At 40.6% G+C, this 26746-nt stretch overlaps 1 protein-coding gene and 1 long non-coding RNA gene across 5 annotated transcripts in view; one reads left to right on the top strand and one right to left on the bottom strand.

Moving 5' to 3' along the window:
• DPP6 (dipeptidyl peptidase like 6) overlaps positions 1-26746 on the bottom strand; it is a 490036-nt gene that overhangs the window by 150332 nt on the left and 312958 nt on the right. For all 4 annotated transcript variants that reach the window (XM_004939151.5, XM_004939153.5, XM_418545.7 and 1 more), the window contains exon 2: positions 3420-3534. In XM_004939151.5, coding sequence (XP_004939208.1) covers positions 3420-3534 — 115 coding nt within the window. The remainder of the gene's footprint in view (positions 1-3419; positions 3535-26746) is intronic.
• LOC112531935 lies at positions 1602-20649 on the top strand. The gene is made up of 5 exons (XR_003074118.2): positions 1602-1857; positions 3503-3657; positions 9325-9437; positions 19320-19468; positions 20406-20649. It is a non-coding gene; the product is annotated as an uncharacterized LOC112531935 (long non-coding RNA).

Raw genomic sequence — 26746 nt, 5'->3', positions numbered from 1 at the left:
TCCCCACTCGAACACTCACTCTTGCTTTTGCATGAAGCTGCTCTGATGTCCGCATTATGGGGAAATGCCATCCTGATGACACAAGTTGGTGATCCAGCTAACCATTTCTCTTTGAGCATGAACTGCAAGCCTGCATATTGACTGTATCCCAGACCTGCTCCAAATTACTCTCTGCATGCACTGAATGATGCTCAGCATGTTTTAGAGCATCTCTGCATGGCATGTGTTGGTGTTGCACTGTAAAACAGGCCTTGAAACCAAAAGGAAATACTAAAAGAACAATGGTTTCCCAGCCAGGGAGAAGGCCAAGATAGACACAGGCAAGAAATGCAGAGATTAAATGCAAATTATATTTGTACTAGCACAGCAGTGTCAGATTAGACTCCATTATCATCAGAAGAAAGACTGAAGTGTGAAGTATCCTCAAGAATTTCACTCTGCCCACGCCAGGCTGCACCACCCCACATGAGAGATGCAGAAAAGAGGATTTTTTCCAACATCACTCTCACTGTTGGCAGCAGCTCCCAATGAACATCCGCAAATATGGTATGCCTCCTTACTTCCACGTCCTAGCCCTTCCTTGGCTCACAGCTAAAATATCCATCACTTTATTTTCTGGAAACCAAAAGATAAACATTTCTCCATCCAGTGAACTATTGTAGGGCAGGTAGATGCAGATTCTGCATCTCCTTTTGGACAGGCTCCTTTGTCTTCCACTCTCTTACCGTACTGGGAAGTGCTATCCACAGTCAGTACTAGCAGTGTTCGTGCTTGTGACGTTTGCCAAGCCAGCCTCAATATCTCACTTAGCAGTGCCTGTGAAATGATCCTGTTGCTACCCAGTGCCATCTCATGTCCTTGTAACAAGCTCCAGGGCCAGTGGCCCAAAGAAGACTGATCTCAGCTGCTGCCAAGCCACAGCAGCAAACTAAGCTATCAGATTTTACCCTTGGCAGAGCCTCACCATGAAGCAGTTTGGATCCATAATAAAAACAGAAGCAGTACTGAGCTCAGTTTTGTATTTGCATGCAGGGGACAGTTCAGAAATACCAACAAGGGATAAACCAACCCAAATTCCATTTTGCTATATCAGAAATCCCCAAAAAATGTCGTTTGAAACTTTGGCATATAAATTCAGTTGGCACTTTCCTCAGTTTTAAACAGAGACACTTTCAAAGGTGCTGTTTGGAACTCTTGCTCAATATGTAATAATTAATAGCTGGGTGATTTATTTGTATACATGCGTATACAGACATAGAAATGCAAAATGTCTTTGTATATGTACATACCAATAACACATAAATACACATGACTTTCACTTAATTCTGACTGCATGCATTTCACATTCCCAGTTCATATCATATAAAATAGAAGGTGATCATAATAGCTCACAGTTACTTTTTTTTTTTTTTCCTTAAGAGAACATTAACAACACGGTCTCAATGCTCAGTATACCTTTTCTGTATCACCACTTACTTGGACAATAGCACTGTAGTATCTATAGTCATAATAGTCATTAATGGATATATATAAATACCTATATATAAATCATGAGTCATTTCCTCTGTGGAGAAGGAGGAGTAAAGCTCAGGAGAAGTCCTAAATGAGGTCTATGGCAGAGTCCAGAGCTGAAACCAGAGGTACTAAATCCTCATTAGATACTATTCTGACTGTCTTTATAGACATTCTTATTACAGGTGGTCACGTGGAAGGAATGACTCATGACTCAGACTGTAGTTAGGGCATTTATGCTCCTCCTGACATATCCACCTACACAGGATCCTGCTCTTTATGGAAGCTGTACCTGTTCTCTCATCTATGCAGTGAGAGCCACTGAGAGCATCGTGAAGCCCACAGGTAAGGGTTTAGGAATCTGTGCCTCAGCATTCATTTTTGAAAAGCCAGTTTGTGAAACTTCCACAAAGTAGGAGGTAACATTTCCATAACTAATGGGTACCTAATGGACCATTTATCACAGCAAGTAAGTGCTGCCCAATGTGGATACAGACCACAGGCCAGGCCTGAAAATGCCTCAGAGGTGAACTGCATGACCCAAAGGTGTTAATCTGAACCCTAGCAAAAGCAATTTAAAGAATGATTCTTAATTATGTTTAACCTTAATTAATTACTTAATTACTCTAGTGTGACCATGTGCTGTTTGCGTTTACATTAACAAATTCTGAATAGTGTGAAATAAACTGAACATAGCATATCATTAAGTAATCAAAAGGACATCTCAGTGATTGTTTCACACATTTTCCAGTTAATTATGTGAAGTCCTGTGTTTCTCCATTTGTCGCTCTCTTCAATTTAGTTTACAGCAGGACTATTGGATCAGAATGGTGTCAGGGAAGATGGGCCAGAACTACATGTCAGTTCATGTGCCACAAGCTCCTAGAAATTTCTGCCTCGCAGTTCCCATCTCATTTTTCCTCTTCACTGCCTTGAGCTCTTCCACTTCCTATGGTTTCAATTTCTCCCTTGTCGCCTTTCCCCTATTCCACCTGTGCTTGCATGTACTCATCAAATGAGGAGACACTATTCTTCTCCTATACACTCCTCTACAGGTGACCTTCTACCTTAATCTGTGTTTTGTAGCTCCTAACCCTTTCCAACACCGTGTTCTATGTTTTTTATCTCATTCATTTGTCCTTTCATATTCAGATCACAAGCTTCTCAGAGCAGCAGAAGCACATTATTTTTTCTGCTTAACAAGTCATAGAAATTTCAAGAGCTGTATAAATACATAATAATCAATAATCATAATGATATCGCATTAAGATTCAAACCTACAACCTCAGCAGCTACTGCAAGAGAAGTAATTTATAAAGATTCCATGTACAGAACTTTGCTAAAGCTCTGTAACAAGATTAACTTAAAGAATCTCTTATAGTTACTGATTATCTGCTGGAGTTAAGAGCTATCTAGCATATACCTATCTGGAATTGCTTTGTAAAGCTGAAACACCATGGTCTGATACAAAAATCAGTATAGTGAAAGTGAAAGGATTTAGGTGCCTACACATAGGTCTTCAAGGCCACAGTAGATGCTCCTGGGTATGCACTGAACTGGTGGTTCCAGCTTCATGTGGGCATGGACTTCAGGAAGTGCCACGTCCTGAGTGCCCCACATCAGTGTCTCAGGTGCACTCTACCTCTAAAACAACACTTGCAATCTGTGCTTAGGGAACCAAGTTTCTCATGCTGGTACCTTCAGCTCAGCAGTGGTCTTGATCTTTGAATCTAAATGTAAAACTCTAAACCAATCTGCTTACAAATGGTACTGAACTGAGTATCTCATCAAGCTGAAGAACTCCAAGGATGATTCCTTTGATGTTGACTTTGCAGTAAGCTTTTACTCTTGGAAGTGTAAAATTATAGAAGAAAACAGAATGAAAATGAGTTAAAGGTGATAAATACCTGGTGTCAGAAGTATAACAGAGGTGACAATCAGGGAGCAGATAACGAGAATAACAAGTAAGGCAATTGCAATTCCTTTCCAGTTTCTTTGTGGAGGATTACTCCCCACCAGCTCCTAGAAATATTAAAGGAAAGCAAAAGTTTAGAAAAGGCACTGAAAGAATGAAACAAACTGCAGAAAGTGAAGAGCAAAGTATTCCTGCACAACCACAGCACGTGGCCATGGTCAGGCAAACAGGTAAGCCAAGTACGGTTCATGATATAATACGCTGTCGTGTCAATATAATTTCTTCTAAATCAGAAGATGTGATAAACAATGCTCAAGCACTGCCTGCCCACCCCGATCTTGCTTATCAAAGGCCAATTTCCTACCTACCCTCATTAAGTCTGAATGAAGAGCTTTCCAGTAACTTTCTGATGACTTTTAAAATAAGACACTAGAGAGGAATACAGGGAGATAAATAATTCACAGGGGCACGTATGGAGATAAAAATCAAGGAGGATGTCTCCATGGTGACCCTTTTTGCCTTCTGAGAAAACATCACATCCACTCAAACCACCTCTCCTTCATTCCATTCATAGGTCTAAGGACATGAAGACAGGTGTCATGTCTAGCACACCCATTGTATTTACTCGCATCTTTTGCTGGATTTCCCCTTCTCATTGCACACTAAAAGTGAACTCATGCATGCACTGAAGCAGCTACAGTACAAAACATCCATGCTCTCCACTTTCCTGGAAGGCTGACTTCCCTCCAGAGATCAGACCTCAAAGCCTGAACAACTCTAAATGCTCACTCTCTATGTTGACCTCTCTAATTGTCATGGTTTTATTGTTTGCCATTGGTATGCCAATGGGTCCACGGGTCCCTTCACCCACTTGCAATGGAACTCGGCTGAACCAGGTCAAACTGTGACATTAATTTAGGATTCCTGCTTCATTTCCTAAATTATGAGGTATGGTGGTTCTGACATAGACCTCCTGGTACCTATTCAGAGCCTTTTTTTCCTCCTCTCCCCCTCCCCAAGGAACACAAAAATCTGTGTAATAGAGTAAGGGTTTCTGTGATCCAGAGAGCTTATTTTCAACTTTTTTAGCAACCTCTTCCCTCTTTGCTTTCTTCTCAGATGTACTTGGCTTTTTATTTGAAATGCAAAGTAATTAGAAGGAACAAATTTATAGAGAAATCTGAAAAGTAGGTCAGGGTCCTTGAGAAATGTAATTTTGCCACCAAGCAAACAGAATATAAATACTTGCATTTTTATAGCATCTTCATCCTAGGTACCTTTGCAAATATTAATTCATTTCATCTTTGATCAGAACACCTTCACTGGGAAAGTATTTTGGACTCCATTTTAGGGAGTGCAAATAAACCCAGGAAAAAAATCCAGGTGTTGTTAGAAAGGGGCAGAAATATTCTTTCCACGGCAGAGCATGGGGTAACCCAACAGGATGATGGGAGAAGCAGCTGAAAAACCACAGTGCTTCTGTACGGCCACTGCAATTCCTGTCTGAGTCTGAAGGATATACAGAGGGAAGCACAGGCACCTCTACAGGACTGAGGGAAACACTCCCTGGAAGGAAACTAACCAGCTCCCCCAGTATAAGTTTTAAAGTTGACAGAAGTACTTCATTGGTTTGAATTAGATCTACACACCCAGATCTACAAACCACAAAGTTTCCCCATTCATGCATGTTCTCAAGCTTTGAACGCATTGATACTTCCATTTAATCTGTTATCATATCAAAACTCCATTAATTCTTCAGTCATTCTATCAATACTGGAGCAAAAGCACAGCAACTAAAACTGGGAATTTCTAACACACCAAGAAAACTATTCACCAACAAAACTTTGGGGTTTAATACACTGCGACGAAGCAGAAGGAATGTTTTCATTTTGCTTTCAAAATATCATGAGAAATTTTTCCCTGATAAAAAGCAAGAGGAGATAAATGACATTTCAAAGAAAGGCAAACAGCTTTATTGAGGACAGGCCTGGACGGCAGCTTTGTTGTTCTCAGTCACTTGAAGTCTCTTCCAATGGAATTACTTACAGGACATCTGCACACAGTGCCATACAAACCAGCACCCATGTCTTGGGTCTTTCCTACCTTTATTTCTGTTGATTCATAGAATCATTAAGGTTGGAAAAACCAATAGGATCACCTAGTCCAACCATCAACTCGTGCCTGTGACCACTTCAGAACAGTGCCACACCTCCACATTTCCTGAACACCTCGAGGGATGGTAACTCCCCCACCACACTGGGCAGCCTGTTCCAATGCATCACCACTCCTTCTGAGAATAATCTTTTCATAACATCCAACCTGAACCTCCCCGTTGCAACTTAAGGCCATTACCTCTTTGTTATTTCAAAGTATTCCAAAGGGATACTGTGACTGACTTTCATCTCCGAGACGTTACAGCCTTACCACTGTTCCCTGGTTCTCCCTGTCCTTGGCAGCAAGCTCCCATCCCTTAAGAAGGAGCACCTGCGAGCACACATCAGCTGTTCACATTGCTCAGGTAAGCCTCTGTGTGGGCTCCAGAAGCCAGGAATGTATTTAATTAAGCCCTAGGCAGCTATGGATTCAAGCAGATAAGAAGCACACCTGAAGTGGCATTTCAAAGGGTTTGTTTCTAATGTGCAGCACAAAGGTCTAATGTGCCCATTCCTGAAAGATTCTAGTACCCAAACTCAACAGCAGATACCTCTTGTGAACTACAGCTGTTAATTCTGAAGTTATTACTTTGTCTTCAATGCTGAAATCTGAATATAAATCAAACATGCATAGTTTCTGCCCTGACAAAATGACTCACCTAAGAACAGGATAGGAGATGTTAAAACAAAGCCAATCACCTATGTGAATCACCTGCCCTCTGCTTCTTAGGAAGAGCTCACACAAAGCCTACATGAACTCTGCAAGCAAGCAAGAGCCTGTCAGCCTCTTTCTTCTCCTTTTTCCCTTTTCCGTTTCCACCCCCTTCTATCTCTTACATAAAACCTTAATTGCTTCTGGATTAGGGAAGTAAAACAGATGTTACCACAGCTTTTAAAATAAGCACCCTCCATTGATGCTGCGTATTACAAACTGTAAATGTTATCACTCTCATCTTCATTTATGATTGAAAAATAACACTACCCACCTGTGAAGCTGACTTTGAAGCCATAAATCCAGACATATACAGTATTTTAAGACTCTAAAATATGGATTTGTGGTGACATATTTTCCTTCCCGTGAAAGAATCACTGCACTGACATGTTAGGGATGAAGGCTGGATGTGCTCCGATCCAAGATGCTGTCAACAAAATTATTTCTGGCATATTTATTTGAAACCTGCCAAAAGTCTGCCTGCATGGTGGCAATATTACAATAATATGATAGCTTTTAGAGGCAAGAATTCAGTCACAACGTTGATTTTTGTTTTCAATAGCTATGTCAATACTGTTCAATGAGAGAAGGACACTGCAGACATCATAGAATCAAAGAATTACAGAATCATAGACTGGCTTGGGTTGGAAAGCACCCCAAGGATCACCAAGCTCCAATCCCCGTGCCACAAGCAGGGCTACCAACCTCTGTATCTAATACTAGACCAGGCTGCCCAGGGCCCCATCCACAGCCTCTCTGGGCAGCCTGTTCCAGCACTTCACTACTCTCTTTGTAAAGAGCTTCCCCCTGATAACCAACCTAAACCTTCCCTCCTTCAACTTAAAACTATTTGCCCTTGTCCTGCCATTATCTACTCTTGTAAAGGGTTGACATTGCTTGACAAGCACTGGCATAACCAAATAAAGCTATACATCTTGGGCCAAAATCCGTAAAGTATCAACAGTGCCATAGAGGGCAGGTCATGGTGAGCCTCTGAATACTTTTCAACATGGAGTTGTCACTTCTCTGCTTAAAGAAAAGTAGCTGAGAGTATGTGCTATGTGGTGTCATGCACCCACAGACCATTTACAACACAGAAACTGATGTACATTTGCTGGAAAACCACGTGCAGACAGGAGACTGAGCTCTCCTCCCCGTTATGCCCGTGTAAATCAGAAAGGATACAATAAAATAAGATAAAGTAAAAAGTCATTGTATGAAACAAAAGCCTGCCTAAGAACTTTATGAGCTTCGGGGGAGGTTGGATGGCGTTTACAGAAAACCTTTTGTATGGTTTCCATATCTGCCATTCTTGCAAGCGCTTTTGCAAGCTCTGCTTCTTGAACTTTTGATTTGCTTCCCTAGTTTAACTAAATAACCTGAGCACAACCCAAAATGCTACACTCAAACACAGTAAACAAAGAAATCTAGCGAGCTTGTTGGCACACAGTTAATTCAGGAATGCGTGTTCTACCTACTATTTGTGCTCCCTTATTCTGAATTATAACTTTTCCCTGATGACATAGCATGGTGAGTGCAACATGTGTGGCAAGCCAGCCCCCAAGTTTCCAAGCACAGCCCAGAATAAACACACTGTTCAGGAAATAAACACTGTTGTCCCTAGCAATAACACCTATGACGTTCAGTGGAAAAATAATCTTGTCATTAATTAGCTCTTCATAACACAAAATTGCTGCAATTACAACTGCTGAATAATACTACAAAGAAGATGAAAAGTCATTAGCCCATATCAATAGATTATTAACCTTGTGTTGCAAAAACAAAAGAGTAATTGCAATGATAATGGCAGCAAACTGTTAGAGTAGGAGTGGTTACAGTGGGAGGTTTCCTGAGACCACTGTTGTATTGCTGATTGATAACACACTACCTTATCCCACACTCCCCCATGTCTGGATCCTCTGCTTCTCTCCTGCCTTGAATTTAGGATGGAGGCTCTTCATGGGCAGGAATAATTTTTGGTACCCTGCCTGGCAGAGCACAGACCTCAATCGCTGAAGAACTTAGAAAATACCATAATACAGGTAAACAATAATAAGCAGATAACTGCATCCTTATCTCTGAATTCAAGCCAAATTGCTTTTGCTGGGGCTTTTTATTTCCTTTCCTCTCCTCCTGTACAGCAAACTCCATTGTTGAGATGCTAAAGGTGACACTTCAGAGACCTCAGTGAGAGGAAGAAACACCTGGTCTGCTTTTACAAATGAGGCAAGGGACGCATGTGGGCTTTCCTGCACAAGTCCAATAGAATGATTAAGGGGGATGAAAAATGACAACTGTTATGCATTTCTTCAAGTTCCACTGATAAAGTGAAACACAACGCTACTTCGAAATTTACCAGAAAAGTCTGTAAAAAGATCTAAATACAGTAATATCTGGAATCCCTAGCTGTGCTTTTTCTGTAGAAATGGATATTTAATAACTTGCCATCATTTTTATGAGCACCGTGATGAAATGATTTTGGATTCCTTCCAAACTTAACAGCACTAGAAGATTAATTTAGCATCTTTCAATTTTGAAGTGGCATCTCACATGACTTTTGTACCCAAGCATAGTAACCACATCACAACACTCTCTCAGCACCTCACCATGCATAAATAAGCAGAATATTACATCTCTAAATATTCCCAATTTTCCCTGGTGCTTAGGGACAGTGAGACCAAGAGGTATTGCCAAAGTAAGTTAGAAACCGGGAACGTGAAGTTTTAATCACAGAACAATTTGGGTTGGAAGGGACCTTAAAGATCACCCAGTTCCAACCCAATGTCATGGGCTGGCTGATCCGCACAGGATCAGGCTGCCCAGGGCCACATCCAACCTGGCCTTGAGCACCTCCAGGGATGGGGCATCCACAGCCTTTATGGGCAGCCTGTGCCATTGTTTAATCAGAGGGCAGTGAGGCAATGTTTTTCCTAACACATAATCTAACTTTTCCCTCTTTTAGCTTAAAACCATCCCCCCTTGTCCCATCACTACCAGACAATGTAAAAAGTCAGTTCCCCTCCTGCTTACAGGCTCCCTTCAAGCACTTGGAAGGCCATAATGTTGTCTCCTCAGAGTCTTCTCTGTGCTGAACAAGCCCAACTCCCTCACACCTCTGAAATCCTGCCAGGAACTCCTTCTCTAGGTGAGTTAATGCCAAGCTGTGAACAAAGCTGGAATTGTTGCATGAAGCACAGCTCCAGCCAAGGAAATGTATTGTATCAAGCCTAATGCTGTATCAAGCCTAGGAGAAAGGAGATGGCCATGGCTGCATGCATGCATGGCACATAACGTATGTGATTTGAGATGCATTTACTCAAGAATTGTGATGGTCCTGCTTTAAAGCATTCTTATTAATCATCTTCATTCTCCCACCTTCAGTTTGATTCATTCATCCACCATGTCCTAGATCTTTTTACAGCTCCTGGCACAGTGGGACTCCCAGTGCTCACAGGGGCACATAGCTGCTACTGTAATTCAAAGCATAATTAAAGATTTATTCCCAATAGCAACAGACTTGATAAAATCAACAGCTCTTCTTTGACTTCATTTCAGTGTTTGATATAAGTACATACATTTTTCTACTAAAACTGAACCAAACAATTTGCTAGGGTGAAATACCAGCACTAGCATAACTTGGTTTGATGCTTAGGATTCTATTTCATAAGAATCTGTGTTTCCATCAGATCCATTGAAAGACTTGGCAAGCCCAAATGCTGCAGACTATATCACTGATACAAGGACCCCCATGTGCCACAGAGCTTACACAGCTCTAAGTTTTGCCACTATGAAGCACTGAACACCTGGCTCCATCCAACCCAACCCAGCCTGACCCAACCCAACATGTACGCAAACCTTGAAACAGCTCATTCCCATACAAAGAACATCTGCAAAAGATAATGTTGCTAAGGCATGCTAGGATGCCACTTTTCCATCTTATTTCTTAAAGAATTTCACTCTCAAGAAACGGGAAAATAAACCTGTCTGCAAGATTTGAAAGCTTTGAGAAACTCCCCTTCACCTCTGTTACTTCTCCCAGTTCCAAACAAATCACAGAATCATAGAATTATTAAGGTTGGAAAAGAGCACTGAAATCACTCAGTTCAGCTGTCAACACATCACATGGCTATCAAACGCCACGATGCTAATACTTGCTAACAGACAATTACAGTTTTTAGAGAGACTTTATTTCAGAAAAACAGAATATAACATTCAGTCTGTGACTCTGAATACCAAGCAAGAATTTGTGATAAGGGAAGCGGTGAGGTGTTTAATCTCCCTGGGCAGAAAAACAGCATAAGAAATTGTTTAATATTATATTTTACTAAATCCTAGACACTTTCTTTTTTCCTATAATCCACTTTGTAAATAATTTATTTGTAAATGCTCCAGGAAAGAAAATACGAAGTGAACAAAATGTAATTCTTAAGTAATTTGTTTGGGAACAATGTGAGAATTGGACATGAAGACAGCAGAGTTTTGTGGCAGCCAAACTGCAAGGGAACCTGGGATAGGAACACCAAAGCAATGGGTACAGCAGGGGGGAAGAAAATGGGTTCATCATTTCATTTTGTGCTCTCCTGAGGCGTCTATCAAACTCAAGATGCAGAAATTGCACTGCATGCTAAGAAAATAAAAACTACCTTTGCAAGGTTACTTGGAAGCAAACCTGTGATACCCTACCTGTAATATGGGTGCATGCAAGAATTAAAATAGGCAGGGACAATGGAAGTGTAGATTGGCCAAGGTTGACCAAAACATATGTGACTCTTATTTAACAATCAAAGCTTCATACATATATGGATAAATAAATAAAATAATTACAAAAAACCAAACAAATATCAACCAAAAGAAAAAAGAAAAAACATCCAGAAAGAAGAGAAGCACCCTCAGTGCAATTGTTTGTGCCACCTGATGTCTTTAAGCAGAGGTTTAAATAAATCAGCTGCTTTTTAAAAGTTCAAAACACCATCCCTTCACCATCACTTCCACTTCTGGAGGACGGTGGAGTTTAGATGAGGTTCCTGGTCAATATGAGTGTTGCAAGGTGATGGTTCCCAAAAGCCCTGCAGATATGGGAGTGTTTGGTCAAAGCAGGTCAGATATAAGGCCAACCTCCCAGGTCCCATAATGGTGATAGGACAGAGCCAAGGGTGGATGGTGACACTGCAGTGACAGCTCAGAACTGTTCTGGGAAAAAAACATTTGATCAAAGCCCATAATAATGATATTTCAAAAGCAATGAAAATTACCTAAGCTTCCCTGGTGAGATGCAAAGCAAAATTCTTTTACATATTGAACAGAGAAAAATGTCCAAACTTACAGGCAGCTGATGATAAAATCTGATGGGCACACACTAAAACACTCAAACTTCAGTAAAGAAAAATCACATATTTCTGTCCTGCTGAGATATGAGTTATACATAAAAGTCAAGTTCAGCAAATATATATATATACATACCTCAAATAAGTCAGCAGTATCTCACAGGAAATAAACATTCCTTCCTGTTTTAACCCAGAACATATCCTTATTGAGGTTGATAACATTGTTAGTAGCATGCTGGAGTCCTTTCATCTTTTCCATATAGCATAAATTAATCACATTATGATGCCACATTCCACAAGTGTCTGAACATCCTATTAAAATTAAAATACAGTGTAGGACATGTATAAACTGCCCAGTCCAGACTTATTCTCAGTGCTAAAATTCACATTATTTTTAGACTTCCTTAACAGAACTTTTATTTCAAGCCAAACCATCTTATCCACTCTGCAAGACGACTGTATCACGTCACCTTTCCTAAATGTTCAGGCATACCTCAAATTGTCTCAAATCAGAAGCCACTTCATGTGTATCCCGATTTGATGGCCAGGAAGGCTTTTTAAAAGAAGCCATAATTCGCCCTGGTCCTTGTTCAGTCCTTGCTTAGGAAAACTGCAGTTGGATGGATTATGGCTCTTTGAGGGTACTTGGGCTTTCAGCACAAAATGCCAGCAGTCTGGCCGAGCACTGAGGGCTGCTGTCAGGCAAAGTGACACCAAGGTCTCCAAAGGTTTGTGAGTTCTAATGCTTGGTCTGTATTAATTGAGTTCTATTTTTACCAGGTTTGCACAGCCCACTATAAAAAACTTTGTAGTCACTTCTTTTCATTTTCAAAACTTTCTGGGTGGCAGTAAACACAACCAAGAAACAGTAAGTCATTTTTTTCTTGGGAGAGCAAAGTGCCAACTTTATTTCTCATATAATGCTGTATTAGCAATGAAGTCTCCCTGGACTGAGGCAAAGAGCTCACTGAGTACCTCAGCCTTCTCCATGCCTGGTGAAGCCAGTTCTCCCTTCGCTTTTATTAGAGGAGGTACATCCTAATTTGTATAATTACAAATCCCTAAAACCAACTGTCAGATCACAGTATTTTTCACCCAGATCCATTTCTCAAGGGTCACTGCCATCCAGCAGCAAAGCAACTGCATTATCTTGATTTTCAAACTCCCTGCACAGTTCATGCTAGCGCCTTAACAGCACTGAACGTGCAGTAGGGTTTGAGAGAAAAATCGTCCAAGCAAACGCAATGACCTTTGGGTGGCATTTGCACTGCATCCACGCAAAATTGCTTCAGAAAGAGGTAAGGGAGAAGGTGAGTGCCTAAGAAGTGAGGAGATTATTCTCTGCACCTTACTGGTCCTTCACTCTCCAGAAGAAGGATCTCCTTTCTGATCTTCTGAGATTTGAACAGGTTCAGCAGTGAGAGAGTGCCATCTCCACACTGCTCTACATTGCTGAGGATCTTCAGAACGACTTCTGATTAAACATCTCAAGAAGGTCCTCTGTCTTCTCCGAAAGAGTGGTTAGTTACTGGAATGGGCTGCCCAGGGAGGTGGTAGAGTCAACGCCTCAGGAGGTGGTCAAGAAACACATGTTGTACTGAGGGACATGGTTTAGTTTGGAAATATTGGTAATAGGTGGACAGTTGGATGACCTTGGAGGTCTTTTCTAACCTATGATTCTATGATCTTCATCTCCTTGTCCACTGTACTCACCTTGCGAGACTTAAAGACATCTTCAGGACATCTTAAACACAAGCAGTGATACCAAAAACCCTTCCAATATGAATTTCCTCACCACGTACCCCAGCCAGCCCTCTCAGAAAACCCACTACGAAGTTGTCTGTGTGAAACCTCTCATTACACCCTGCACAGGCTAATGTCCTCAGTGGTGTTCAGATCCTTAATTCTCTGCGGCTTTTCCAGGATTCAGGCACAGAAATGCTCCCAAGGACATGAGTCGTGGTGCCTTCTCTCTCCCTCTGTGTTCAAACATAAAACTCTTCCCTCACTAATAACAGAGTTTAGAAGTGATCAGATATGTAGCAGGGGGAGAAAAGAAATGTTGGGGGCTGAAAAAAACATGTCCAGAGAAGAATGGGAACTCTACCAATTAATATGCTCTCTATATATGCATCTCTTCAGTATCCAAAGTTACATCATTTTTCTTTGACACATACCATAATGGAACGACAAAGTTAATGTATTGTATGTAAGTGCATTTAAAAAAATCAATTTAAAGGAATTTTGTCTGCTGCAAATTAGGCTCTGGCACTGGGGAAAGCCATCAAACTCAAATTAACAAAAGGAACAAAAGAATTTAATTTAAAACTACACTGTGATTGTATTGCCACTGTGGTGCACACACAAATGTCAGCAAGGCGCGTTTCATTTTTTACATTTTATGATTACAAAAAAGCTATTATCAGTGAAAGATAACATTGAATCATAATTAAAAGCAGGATTTTCCTTCCTACTGGTCTGCGCAGCTCAACATTTTCTGTAATACAGTATGAAGTCACTGTGGTTAGAAATCCCATTTGTTGGCTCTCCTCACGTTCGTCAGGTCATGATCCCTCTACCTCCAGTTGCACACACTTCTGTATACTCAGAAAAAGAAGGATTTGGCTTCTGAACTCCCAGTTTCCTATTCAGCAAAACGTTATGATGGCCTTGGTGCAGCTGAAGACATGAAGAATTTCTAGGCAAAATGATGATGCTGCTGGACTCATATCTGCACAGATCTCAATCCAAGTTTCAAGTTCACACTAGTACTGACTAGCAGTTCCTCTAACTCCATGGTACTGCCTCCATAATGGTACTGCTGGAAACTGGGTCCCACAAATTACCATAGTATGGCTTGGGGTGAAAGGAACCTCAAAGATCATGGAGTCCCAATCCTCAGCCATAGGCAAGGACACCATCCACCAGATCAGGCAGCCTCGGGCCCCATCCAACTTGGCTTTGAACGCCTCCAGGGGAATTACACACATCGGCTCTTTCTTTGACTTGCAGATTGTGAACTCTTCTTCCCCTTACAATGACTATACACAGAGAACCCACTTTACCTGGAGAAGACAGCAGCAGCATACTCAGTTATAGCAAGAACACATTCTCCACGTTACACAGCACCATACAGTGTTTCCCAAAATTATCACGTCACAGACCTCATCCTTTTCTCATGTAACATTTGCTGCCACTAAATTCAGGAACAGAAAGCTGGCACCAAGAACACTGAGGTTTTGTGAAAAGTTCTGTGCCAAAAAGTGACAAATGGATGTGACAGCCGATCCATGCTCCATACATTGGCTGTTGTGCTGGCTGCCATCAAGCAGCAGCAGCAGGAGGACAGGCAGCTCATATGAGCTGGCCTTATTTTCCTTCCCCTTCATTGACATAAATACCTGTGCATTTATCAGCACTTCCTCTGGTCCGTTGCTACCTGCCTCTGTAGATAGCGGATTATTGTTGATGTAAAGAATCTCAGTTATTTAATGATGAGACAAATATTCAGCCATTAGCTAATACTGCCTCGAGGAAGAGAGGACATGGCTGTTTTGCTGCTGGCATTTTTCTCTCCTCCAGAGCCCCCCACACTGCTGACCCAGTCCTGCTCTGCCTTGCCTGTCCTTTCATAGGGGCCTTCTCTCTCTCTCTCTCTCTCTCTCCAGCCAACCTCTACCTGTTAGCAAATAAAGCAGTATAACTACAGTCTTTTTGTCAGATCAGCCTGCTACATAGCATTTATTCCCACCTCTCACAGCTGGTCTGAGCTACTAATGAAGGGAGTGCCAAGAGTTAGCCTTTCAGTTGCCAGGATAAAATACAATATCAAAGCTCATAACTTCACATAAAAAAAAAAGGGAAAAAATACCATGGTACTAAAATATTTCCCCTATGGACCCTCCTACTTAGCTTTGCACAAGAAGCCAGTTCTCTTTTATTCATTAGTTTTCATTTCAAAGGAAATGAGAAACAAACTGTCCTTTAGCGAGCTGAGTGGAGCTGGACTTTGGCTCCCCCGATGGAACACACAGTCAAAGGCACAGCTGAAGCCTCTTCCAGGGGCAGAAGCAGCAGGAACTGCATTGGGGTTCAGTGCTTCAGCTGCCCACTCCCATATGGTGAGGGACTCTGGCTGCTGTGAATAATTAATGAAAAATGTGCCTGACCATAAGTGCAAAAGCAGCAAAGGAACTGCAGGAGTAAAAGTCAGTGGCTTACTCTTCCCTTCCCTTCTTTTCTCCCTTCTTCCTTTCCTTTCCTTTTCCATTTTTTTTCCTCTTTTCTTCCCTTCCCTTTTTTCCTTTTCTTTCATTTCTCCCCATTTCAGCTCGCAGTGGAAAATTATACCCTTAAAGCTGAAAGCACACACCACTGCCATGTGCGCTCCTGCCGGCATTTCATCACGGTAGTTGGCAGTGGGATGCATCTGATGCATCTGCCTGAGTCCCCTGTGTCCCCAGTTATCTCATTGGACACCTTGAAGCACGCTGCATTTGAAGCATAGATCAAGTGCTGCAATACCTGCCCTCACGCTCCTGGGACCCAAATGAGCTCATTTAAAACCAGGGCTTGTGGCAGTTACTGTGAAGCAGACATGCCCTCATTTACTGTTCAGTAGGAGGAGAATGGAGGAGGAAAAAGCTATATGTTTTATGAGTCCTTGTTAGCAAGAAATATCTTACAGCTCTGCTTTAGTGCCCAAAGCATTTTTGTTGTCCTAGAATTAGAGAAGACATTGCTTTTCTCTACACACTATTTTCACTTTATAAAATATTGCTATCATGGCCTCATAATGGAAAACGGAAAAGTCACAATTATTTTATGCTTTGTGAAAGATGTTATAACTCACATCAATAACATATCCCACTTTTCCCTTAATTTCCTTCCTAATTTCCTTTTTTTTTTTTTTTTTTTTTTTTACCGTCTTAAACACAATTTATTTGTGATTTCACATTTTTCCCCCTCCTGTGAGAGAGAAAAACTCCACTGGGGAAACAGGAATAGAAAAAAAGAGCTGGAATCTGCTTGCTTCGGTAACATATATATAGATTTTGTATATATATTAGGCTTTACATATACACATGTATGTATATGTATGCAAGGAATAAGCGGAGTTCTACTTCTTCCCTATGGTCTGGTAATGTAATTCCAGCCATGCTGGGAGTCCAGGAACAAGTGCTACTTGAGGCAATGTGCTTGGCATGAGCTGTGTGGTCACACAGCACATCCCCTTTGCAGGCTGAAGATACAAAGTGTAAAATAATCAATCTTCCAAGGTCTTAACAAGCCCCCCACGTAACAGACTGTACCACACAGTCATCTTCTGGAACAACAACGTAGTGTCTGGCACAGATGGAAAAGACAGCTTGAGGTTTGTATCAAATATCTTCGTGAAAATACAGGAGGTACTTCAACTTTGTACTGTAACTTTTCAAGAGGAATGAGGACATCTAGTCAGGAAGTCATTGCCCCCAAGGGAATAAAAGATGTCTTGATATAAACCTCATCCTTTGACAACAAGGCTTCTGAACCCACCTGCCCACTGCAGATATGTCTATGAAACCTCTGCACTTGCATTCATATGGACTGCCCAAAGCCCTCCATGCTTTACACGCCTCACAGTTACAATGCAACTGATTTTCCATTTGTATTAAGAATTCAAATTCCTGAAAGAGAAAATGCATCTCTCGCAGAAAAACCTACGTGGGAAAGCCCAGATGAGAGTAATGTTTTAAAAAAACTTTATTTGCATAGAGTCTTCCATGCATGTAAAAATTCAAGATCCAGATTCGGCAAAGACTGCTGTCACAGGTGGGAGAAGGATCAGGAGTGGCAATGCTCAACCAATCCAATAATGGGACTGTGCTTGGAATCAGTCTCTGGAAAAATGCTTTCCATATCCATTAGGGATGGCATTTACCTTAGTCTAGATGGCATGCACTTTTTCTCGTGCAACATTTAAGCTATGAGCTCAGTGTTGCTGGAATGGTGCATACAGTTCTTTAGAACTACGTGTCATGCATGTGGGCTGCAGGGAATTTAAAAAAACAGATACATAAGAGAAATGTGAGCATTAAGAAAATTTGAAGAAAAGTCAGTAATTCCCAAAAAGTCAAGCATGACTATTGTAATTGTTCCTGTTTGTCTGCTTTTCTTACTTCAAGTAATTGCACAGTGTGTGTTGCTGTACTGTTGCTTTCTTTATCTAAATGCCATTTTAATACTGCATAACACGGGCAGTTCCTCAAACCAGTAACTGTATTTATTACCTCACTAAGCCCTTTTGGTACCAATGAAGAAACAGTACTGGCAGTTAATGCATACTACTGCTCTATGGCTTTTCCACCTCCTTTCTGGTAGGATTCTCCCCTCCATCCGCAGGGAAAAATAACACTGGGAATGGGCAATGGTTTCTTTTGGCCTCATAGCCCTTCAGGACTTCTCAGTTAATGGGATGCCTTTCTATATTTGGGGAACCATTTAAACTTGTGTTCACGTTTCATGGTCCGCTGCAGGATGCAGTGCTTAAGCATTCCCTAGATATTCTGGTGTATGATTTACCAAAACAAACACTATCCCTGCTGGGAAAAACCCAAGACACAATGTAGGTATCCATTACAGGGGCATCATTTTCCTTCTGGAGGATGTCTGCCTTATGCACAAGCCCCTGCATCACCTCTTATCACCCAACACTGCTCACAATGCAAGGAACTGAGCCCAACTGGAGAGTGTCATGGTTTCTAAACGAATCTGATTCTTAATCAGGACAAAGATAGAATATTATGGGGTGATTCAAGATAGAATATTATGCTGGTGACTCAAGAATATAAATTATATTTGACACAAACAGCACATTAGGCATCTCATAACACTTCTTCAACATGGCTGAATATATCTTGTGCTTTCCTGCTTTTCAGTCATCTTCATAAATCAGGTAAAAACGATGCCACCATGCAACTGTAACTAGAGAAGACTATCAGGAGCGCAAAATAAAAAAAAACCAAACCCATCCTGCTACAGCACGCTTCAGAAGATGGAAAACAAAAGAGGTGCTTACAAGGTTGAGTCAGAAAAACAGAAACTCTAATTAAGTTTTGGTAAGATTAAGATTGATACTATAAGTTTAACCACTCCATTATACAAGGCAAAGTGATGAAGCAGTAATATGTTTTAGCTTGCATTTCAGGGATGCTTATAAATAGTTAAACAACTGTATCAGAATTCATCAGTTTGTAGTGAAAAATTAAATTTCAACATTGCTATCTATAATATAATGACTTAACAAGTCAGTGTATAATTAATCTTGATATTAACTGCATACCCTAGTGGTCTGTGATTTATTATGGGTTATTCATCTAACTTATTCTAGAGGTATTACTTCATGTATATACTATCTAATAACTTTCTATGCAGTAACACAAGTGTTACTTCCTAAGAATGAAATTAACATTTCTGGAAAAAGAAAACATTCCTTTTATCAATTGATCATATTCTGCTTTCACTTCTCTAATGGATGGGTATAGTGATTAAAAATTAAAGCTGAAATAGATATCTTCATGCTGACTGCCTTTTTTTAATCACAACCTTCATACCATACTTTCCTTATTTCAAAATTACATTACATACCTATAGTTTGACATACTCATAGCCCTCTTAAATACACACCTATTCTGTGAGAAAAACATATTTTCTTCCTGCAGGAACTCTAGCTACTGCAAGGCAGTGGTTGCTTTCCAGTGAGAGCAGCTGCCAAAGAAACGGTCCCTGAGATAGTCAGACAGGTCCTCGTGTCTGAGAAATACTCCCAGATTGAACCAAATGGAAAAGCCCAGCATGCACTCCCAGAGAGGTAAGGGGACGAGTGGATAAATTGGCAATTACCAGAAGAGGGGCTACAGCTCCTAAATACGACGGCACTGACACTGAATGGGATGGGGAAGAGAGATGGGCAATAGATGTCCACAACAATATATACCTAATAAATAACAGAGAATTGACCAGGTGTGTAAGCTACTGTGCTAGTAACTAGATTTTCAGTTTATCAGCAGCCTCAACAGTGGCTGCTGAAAGTCCCCATTAAAACTACGACCTCCCTGTGACAGAGACTGTCCAAGCATGACAAAAAGAGAGCTTAATTATAACAAGCAGTGTTGACCCTAAAGCTTCCGCTAAGCAAGTCACTGCTGACAACTTGATATGTTTTAATATCATTAGTGTATGGCCGAGACAGTCAACAGCTTAAAACCCTGACATTCCCTAACATTGTTAAAGCTCTTTCCCCAGCCTTGTCGTAATGAAATGCATTCAGAGCCTCTGTCTACCTCTACATATTGACACAGTGTCAGAAAGCCAATTTGTTGATACAAATCAAATTTGTGTGAATCGGGATGTATTTCAAGAAAGGCTGTCTCTGCTACCAAATTCCATCTCAAGATGATGCCCTGCAGCAGATTCACACCTAAAACTGCAGTACTCCAGCCATAGTAAAAACAAACAAAACAGTAAACAACAATTTTCACCAGATGTTTACTGGCTCAAATAAGATTGTTGCTTAGGTGTGAGATATCTCCCCTGTAGCAGGCTACGAGCTACCATAGGGATGCAAAAGTTCAGAGCCACCAGCAGCACCAAAGCTGTGTTTCTGGAGCTTAAGTCCTACAAGGAGCAGCTGATCAGGAGCTGCTGAGGAGCAGCAACCAATCTAGCATGGCAGCACAATGATAAACCTCATTTACAATCAAATAAAAATTAATCCAAGTTTTTTTTTTTTTTTTTTTTCCTTTCAGGGACATTTTGGGGGCAGAGAGAAAGTTCTGGGGCAAGAAAAGAAGGCTAGAGTTTGCAAATGTTCTTCTACCTGGTGGTACTTTGCAAATCCTAAACAGAAACAACACAGCTGGATCTCTTTCGTTCTTCAAAAACAGGATCTAGTAAGCCTGTGTATTAAAATATCTTAATTTTCCCCCACTGTGCTCAAAAGGTCATTTTCAATTTCCTGTTGGTTTAATAAAGAACTTAGGTGTTCAGCACTTGCAAAAATACTCCTTTTTAAATAGACTGTTCCAGGCAGGTTTAGGTGTTTACCCTGAATAGTGAACATTTGCAGATCCCCAGCAGGATTACATAGGCTTCCAGGGCAAGCTTCTATGTTGTCATATGTGCTGCATGCTGTGCTAACTGGAAGCCCCACTTAGCCTCTAAAGATGGGCCTACAGTAAGTGAACATAGCCCAGTCCAGGCAATAGGACTTGGTTGCCCATGCCACAAGAAGTCCCTGACATGGCTTTGACTTTGCTACAAGCAAAACAAACCAATCCCAATGGAAAGTCTTGAGTTTGATTCAGAAGCATTAGGTGGGCAACCTGGTCTGAAGTGGAAAAGAACTGAAACAAATTCTTAAAGATTCAGGGAGAAAGGAAGAAACTGTTCATATCCAAGTCATACTGAGTGCACACTGTTCTCTCATGACTCTGGGATGAATGCTTTTCCAGAATAAATGTAGACTTTATTCCAAGAACAATCTATTAAATTCTTAAAGAAACGACAAGAAAATCTTGGAGATAAAAAAAACAAACAAGCTTTTTACTTCTCAGATACTGAATAGCCAGAACATATAGAGAATTGTTGAAGATCTGCCAACATTTTCAATGATTTTCAAAGTCATAGTATTTTTACTTGCTCCAGAACTGCTGATATCTGCAAGCATGTCCTTCTAAATAATTTATTGGCATTTCTACATAAATTAGATGCTTAAAGGTGAAGATGCCATGAACCTTGTGGAGGCTGAGTGCTCACTACACGGACTATAATCCATCAACCCAACAGATAGATTTCCAAACTGGCTTAAACCCCAGCAGGCTCACTGCTTGGAAAGAGTTCAAGGACTCCAGAGACTGTAGTATGCTGTCGAAATGTCACCTGTAGTAAAAGCACATTCTACACAGAAATAAATCACTGTGAAATAAGGTATAAAACTCACATACTTATAAATTGCTCATTTAAATCACATGTTAGTTGCTGCTTACAGAAATGAGCAATGCAAACAAAAATGCCTACTTCAGCTAAAGACTGATAAAAATAAAGCACAGATTAATTTATAAGGCCAGGCCATCAACCAGTAAACATATCTACATAAAGTTTAAACTCTTCAGTAACACACTATTTTTCCACCTATTCATTTCTAAAGCCACCATGGGCTTCTTTTTTTCTAATACTATATAATTGTATGATATTTTAAGAAGCAAGGTAAGGATGGGAAACCTGTGAACAAAATCCACTGTACTACAAAGGAGAAGATCCAAATCTTCAAACTCCAAAATTTGTTTTGAGATGAAAGAAAAAAATAAATTATAGAATCATAAAACCACTGGAAATCGTTGGAAAAGACCACTGCGATCATATAGTCCAACCCTCAACCATGCCTACTAACCGCGTCCCTCAGTGCCACATCTCCACGTTTCTTGAACACCCCCAGGGACGCTTTCTGTTTGAATGTAAGTTATGGCTCATATTTATTCACCTGTCTGATGTCCTCATCAGTGGGAATTTACACTGCAATGGAAGCTAAAGAAAATGATGACAAAGCGAACTTTTCTGCTACTATCCCTCTCTTCCCCCCCTCCAAAAAAAGATTTTTTTTCGTACCTAAAACTCAAACTATGTGGCAAGCCCAAAAAATGAGTAAAACAAATGAATGAGTATCAATTAAACCAGGAGGTTCTCAAATGTAACAGAATTTGTAGATTGTTTTGGAGTTTTTTCCTGTTTGTTTGTGACAATAGATTAAAAATGTCTTGTTTCCCATTCCTGTTCACTTACCACCATAAAAAACTGTACTTGCTGCAAACTGTGAGTTTTTCCTTGCTCCACTCCTTTCAGTATTTGTTTCTGATTCTGAAAAATCAGCTCTTAGCACTGCCAGATTACAGTTCTGAGGCCAAATGGAAAATAAGGTAAAGGATCATCTTCCTTCTGAGAAAAGATGCAGTAAGTTATTTAATCAGAATTCAGTCACCATAGAGATTTAAACGATGCCTGACTTCCTACCTTGCTACCTGCCACTCCTAACATTGCCATCTGCTTAAGATGAGACACCCAGAGGAAATGAGGTTCTGCTCTCACATTTACAAACACCATTACTTTATCTTAATGACTAACATGCCCTGTTTAATAAAGCCCTGGCAGCAACTTTATTACATCCTGAACTACTAATGATTTGGTAGTCACCTAATGCATTAATCCTGATTCATGGCTCACCTGAAATATTTATACAGCACAAAATGCTTAAGTGAAGGTCAGCTGCATACAAAGCCTCAAAGAACAAAAACAGTCTCCTGCTAGTTCTAAGTAAATTTTTGTTATTTCAGTTTAATAAAGGAAGTGCAAACTGTGATAAGATCAAACAGAATGCAGTATATCACAGCTACAGCTAAGACAAACATAACTCTCAGAAAAAAAACAGTACAGAAAAATAGGAGATGCCCCAAGTACTTTTTACTTACAGTAAGTTACAGTACCATTTTACTACTAGCTTGATTATGAGCTGGTAGTTCAAACACCTATTTCACTAAAATACATTACAATGGAAGTGTTTGGAGCTCTTAAACAAATTGTTAGAGAACTTCATAAATTAAAATAGCTCACTCAGTGGTACTTCAGACACACAGCTCTATAACTGGATGTGTAATTAAAAGAAGAGTGAAAGGAAAATTTTCTCAATTCTCATTGTGCTCTCAGCAGGACATCATGGTTCCCACCACCCCCATGCATCTCATTCTCCTATCCCAATGCCAACAACCCTACACAGATGTGCCTGGTCTGCTCCTCTTCCCCAGCAACATATACCTCACTGCAAACTGAGACCCACTGAGTACTGTAGTACTCTGCATCCACCCTGAATTAGAAGTGTCTCAGGTCCTAATTTCAAACCAGTGAAATTCCCTAAGTATAGAGGAACCACATCATCTGAAGATGCCCAAGAACCAACATCAAAAAGCCCTTGTGATGGATGAAGCAGAGGCCCCTATTACCAACAAATATATATGAAAAGTAAGGTGTTGATATACACAAGCTTAGAACTACTAATCCAAAAGACATGCAAATAACTAAAAAACACCTGAAAACCACAGAATGATACCTACAACATTGATAGGCACCAGAAACATCAGCAGGCAGGTAGGAGCTTGGTTTCAGTGGTGGTCCAGCACCAGGGGGAGCAAAACAAGCCACATGGCAATAGATAAACAAATTTGTTACTGAGAAAAGAAGTTTAATTTCACTGCTTTTACATTCGTAAGAGACCATGTAAAAATTCTTTGAGACGTATATGCCCCAAAATATCAGTCCTGCTTCCAGCACTGTTCATTTTATGCACTATTTCTGCATGTGGTATATTGTTTTCTTCTGGAGCACTTCATCGTGGGTTGCACGATGCTGTTGAGGCTGAAGGTTAGCTGTGAAATCTGGGGTTGGGGTGGAAGAATTTTGCACAGCTTGTCTTCTCTACATTTTGCCCTCTTTGCAGCTGTTTTTCATTCCCTGAGCTCTGTGTAATGGGATGAATTATGGAACAGAAGGAACTGTTTAATCAATAATGTGTTTAATTGCTAAAAATTATTCCACAGCCACAAACTCGCAGTCAAGAGACCACACTATTACTGAAGATGCATTATGAGGACAAGAGAAAGAAAGACTTTTGAGTGTCATTAGCCAAACAATAATGAAATAATCCATAAAATTGAAAGTACGGCCCAGTGAGAGCATATGAACATAAAACAGTGCTGGAATCATAATGCATTACAGATAATTCCATATAATGTGGTATAAAATAGCCGGCTGTATTTGAGGTTTAAGGTGTGCAGACATATTTATTATGTGCAGACAGAGTTTACTCTATTGCATCATGAATTCAAGGAAAAATGCCATTTCCATCAGATTGAATTGCACTAACTGACCAATGCACACTGAGAAGAACACAGCCCATCGCTCCCAAGTGAAGGATCTATCCAGAAACGTACGTGAGACCTTGAACATCTGAATATTAGACATTAGGTCATACAGCAATGATTAAAACAAACTCATTGCTGTTCTGATATTTTGTATGTAAAGCTTCCTTGAACACTTACTCACTTTGTGATGAAGATATATGTAAACAGCTCAGGAAAATAATCTGCCTCAGCACTTCCATTATAATTAAACACAGTCACATGTTGGCAAAAGTAATGACCACCATCTGCTCGGATCCACGGCTAGTCTGTCCTTCACTACAAATCACAAACCTCCACATGTTCAGCCAAACACCCATCACCAGTTGACTCTCCAAAGTACCATATGAATCATCTGAATATGCAATGTTTGTAACAGACGAGTGCTAATGCATTTGGCCTCTAAAAATGCCAGCCCAGTGTGGGATGCTTTAATACTAATAATATTAAATACCTTTAAAAATATGTACTAAACAACTGAGGTTGCAAAATCAGGTCTTGGGAACTGGAAAAAAGCAAGATTTAGGATACCTCTTTAGGATGTAAGTATTTGGATGCCACATCATGCCCCAGCATCGTTTTGCCTATGGCCTTATTTATTTCGCCAAGTTTATTTCACACTGTGGGTATGCACAGTGCAGCTCTTTCACTAATTAATTTTATCTCATATAAATTGCACACTTTTTTACTTCTCAACAACTCCTTGCAGCATGGACAGTCAATGGTATTCGTCTCTCAAAAACCTCAGAGCTTTGATCACTTAAGAAACTTGTTTTCCTAATATATTTAAGAAACTGAGAACTGCTCCCCTTTCTTTACAAATTCAGAACCAACACTCAGACAGATGAACGTCCAAATCTGCTTCTAATTTGGGACACTTAATGTAACATTCACACTGCCCTTCTCAACATCACAACAAATCTTCAAGACGGTGATTCATTTCACTACACAACCTTGGCTTCATGTCTGAATGTGTCAAACCCAGGAACTGAAAAGAATAGGGCATCGAGTGCAAAAAAAAAAAAAAAAAAAGAATGATCATGTGGCCCAGAGGAGGGCCACAAAGATGATTGAGGGCTGGAGCACCTCCCCTACGAAGACACACTGAGGGAGCTGGGCTTGTTCAGCCTGGAGAAGAGAAAGCTGCAGGGTGACCTCATTGCAGCCTTCCAGAACCTAAAGGGGGCTTGCAAACAGGAAGGGAGTCAACTCTTTCCAAGAGTAGATAATGGCAGGACAAGGGGAACTGGTTTCAAGTTCAGGGAGGGAAGATTTAGGATGGATATCAGGGGAAAGTTCTTTACCAAGAGAGTGGTGAGGTGCTGGCACAGGCTGCCCAGAGAAGCTGTGGATGCCCCATCCCTGGAAGTGTTCAAGGCCAGGTTGGATGGGGCCCTGGGCAGCCTGGTCTAGTATTAAATGTGGCAGGGGAGTGAGAGCTTTATGATCCTTGAGGTCCCTTCCAACCCAAGCCACTCTATGATTCTATGAGTTAAGGACCATATAAGGATGACTGTATATACACCAGAAACATATTGTATTTGAGCTTGACTCTGATAATAATTGATAAAATTATAGATAGACAGATAAAAATACCTGATAATAAAAAAGTGCTTGACTCCAATAATAATTTACAGGCAACTTCTAAATGGACACAAGTGATGAATGGGAGTTTCTCTCATGTTCCTCCTCCTCCTTTTTCTCGGTAGGTCTTTTGTGGACAGAGAAAGATTTCTTGGTAGATCTTTCATGCACAGCAAAGGGCGAGTGTAATGGTGACAAGTTTCAACATGGGAAATTCTGATTAGATCTAATAAAAAAAATCTTCACAATAGGACTGATAAAGCACAGGAATATGGGCTGTGTAATCCCCAGCCTTGATGAGTTCTACATCTGGACTGGATGAGGCCACAGGCAGCCTGATGTAACTGTGTCCTGCCCCTGCCTGGCACAGGCTTGGGCTAGGAAATTCCAGCCTAAGGTTTTCTGTTCTTCTGTGATGTGTCCACACAGCCTATGCTGCTCAGGGAGATGCAGAGGCTTTTCCCCACCACACCATGGACATGTTCATCCTTAAAAAAATGAGAAGGACTCTTATGAAGTATGTTCCCTATCCACTTCATTTCAAAGATCCTGGTTACACA

This window comes from Gallus gallus, chromosome 2, assembly GCF_016699485.2.
Source record: "Gallus gallus isolate bGalGal1 chromosome 2, bGalGal1.mat.broiler.GRCg7b, whole genome shotgun sequence".
In the NCBI taxonomy this organism is placed as follows: domain Eukaryota; kingdom Metazoa; phylum Chordata; class Aves; order Galliformes; family Phasianidae; genus Gallus; species Gallus gallus.
Note: the sequence above shows the minus strand (reverse complement) of the source record. Positions and strands in the feature narration are given on the sequence as shown.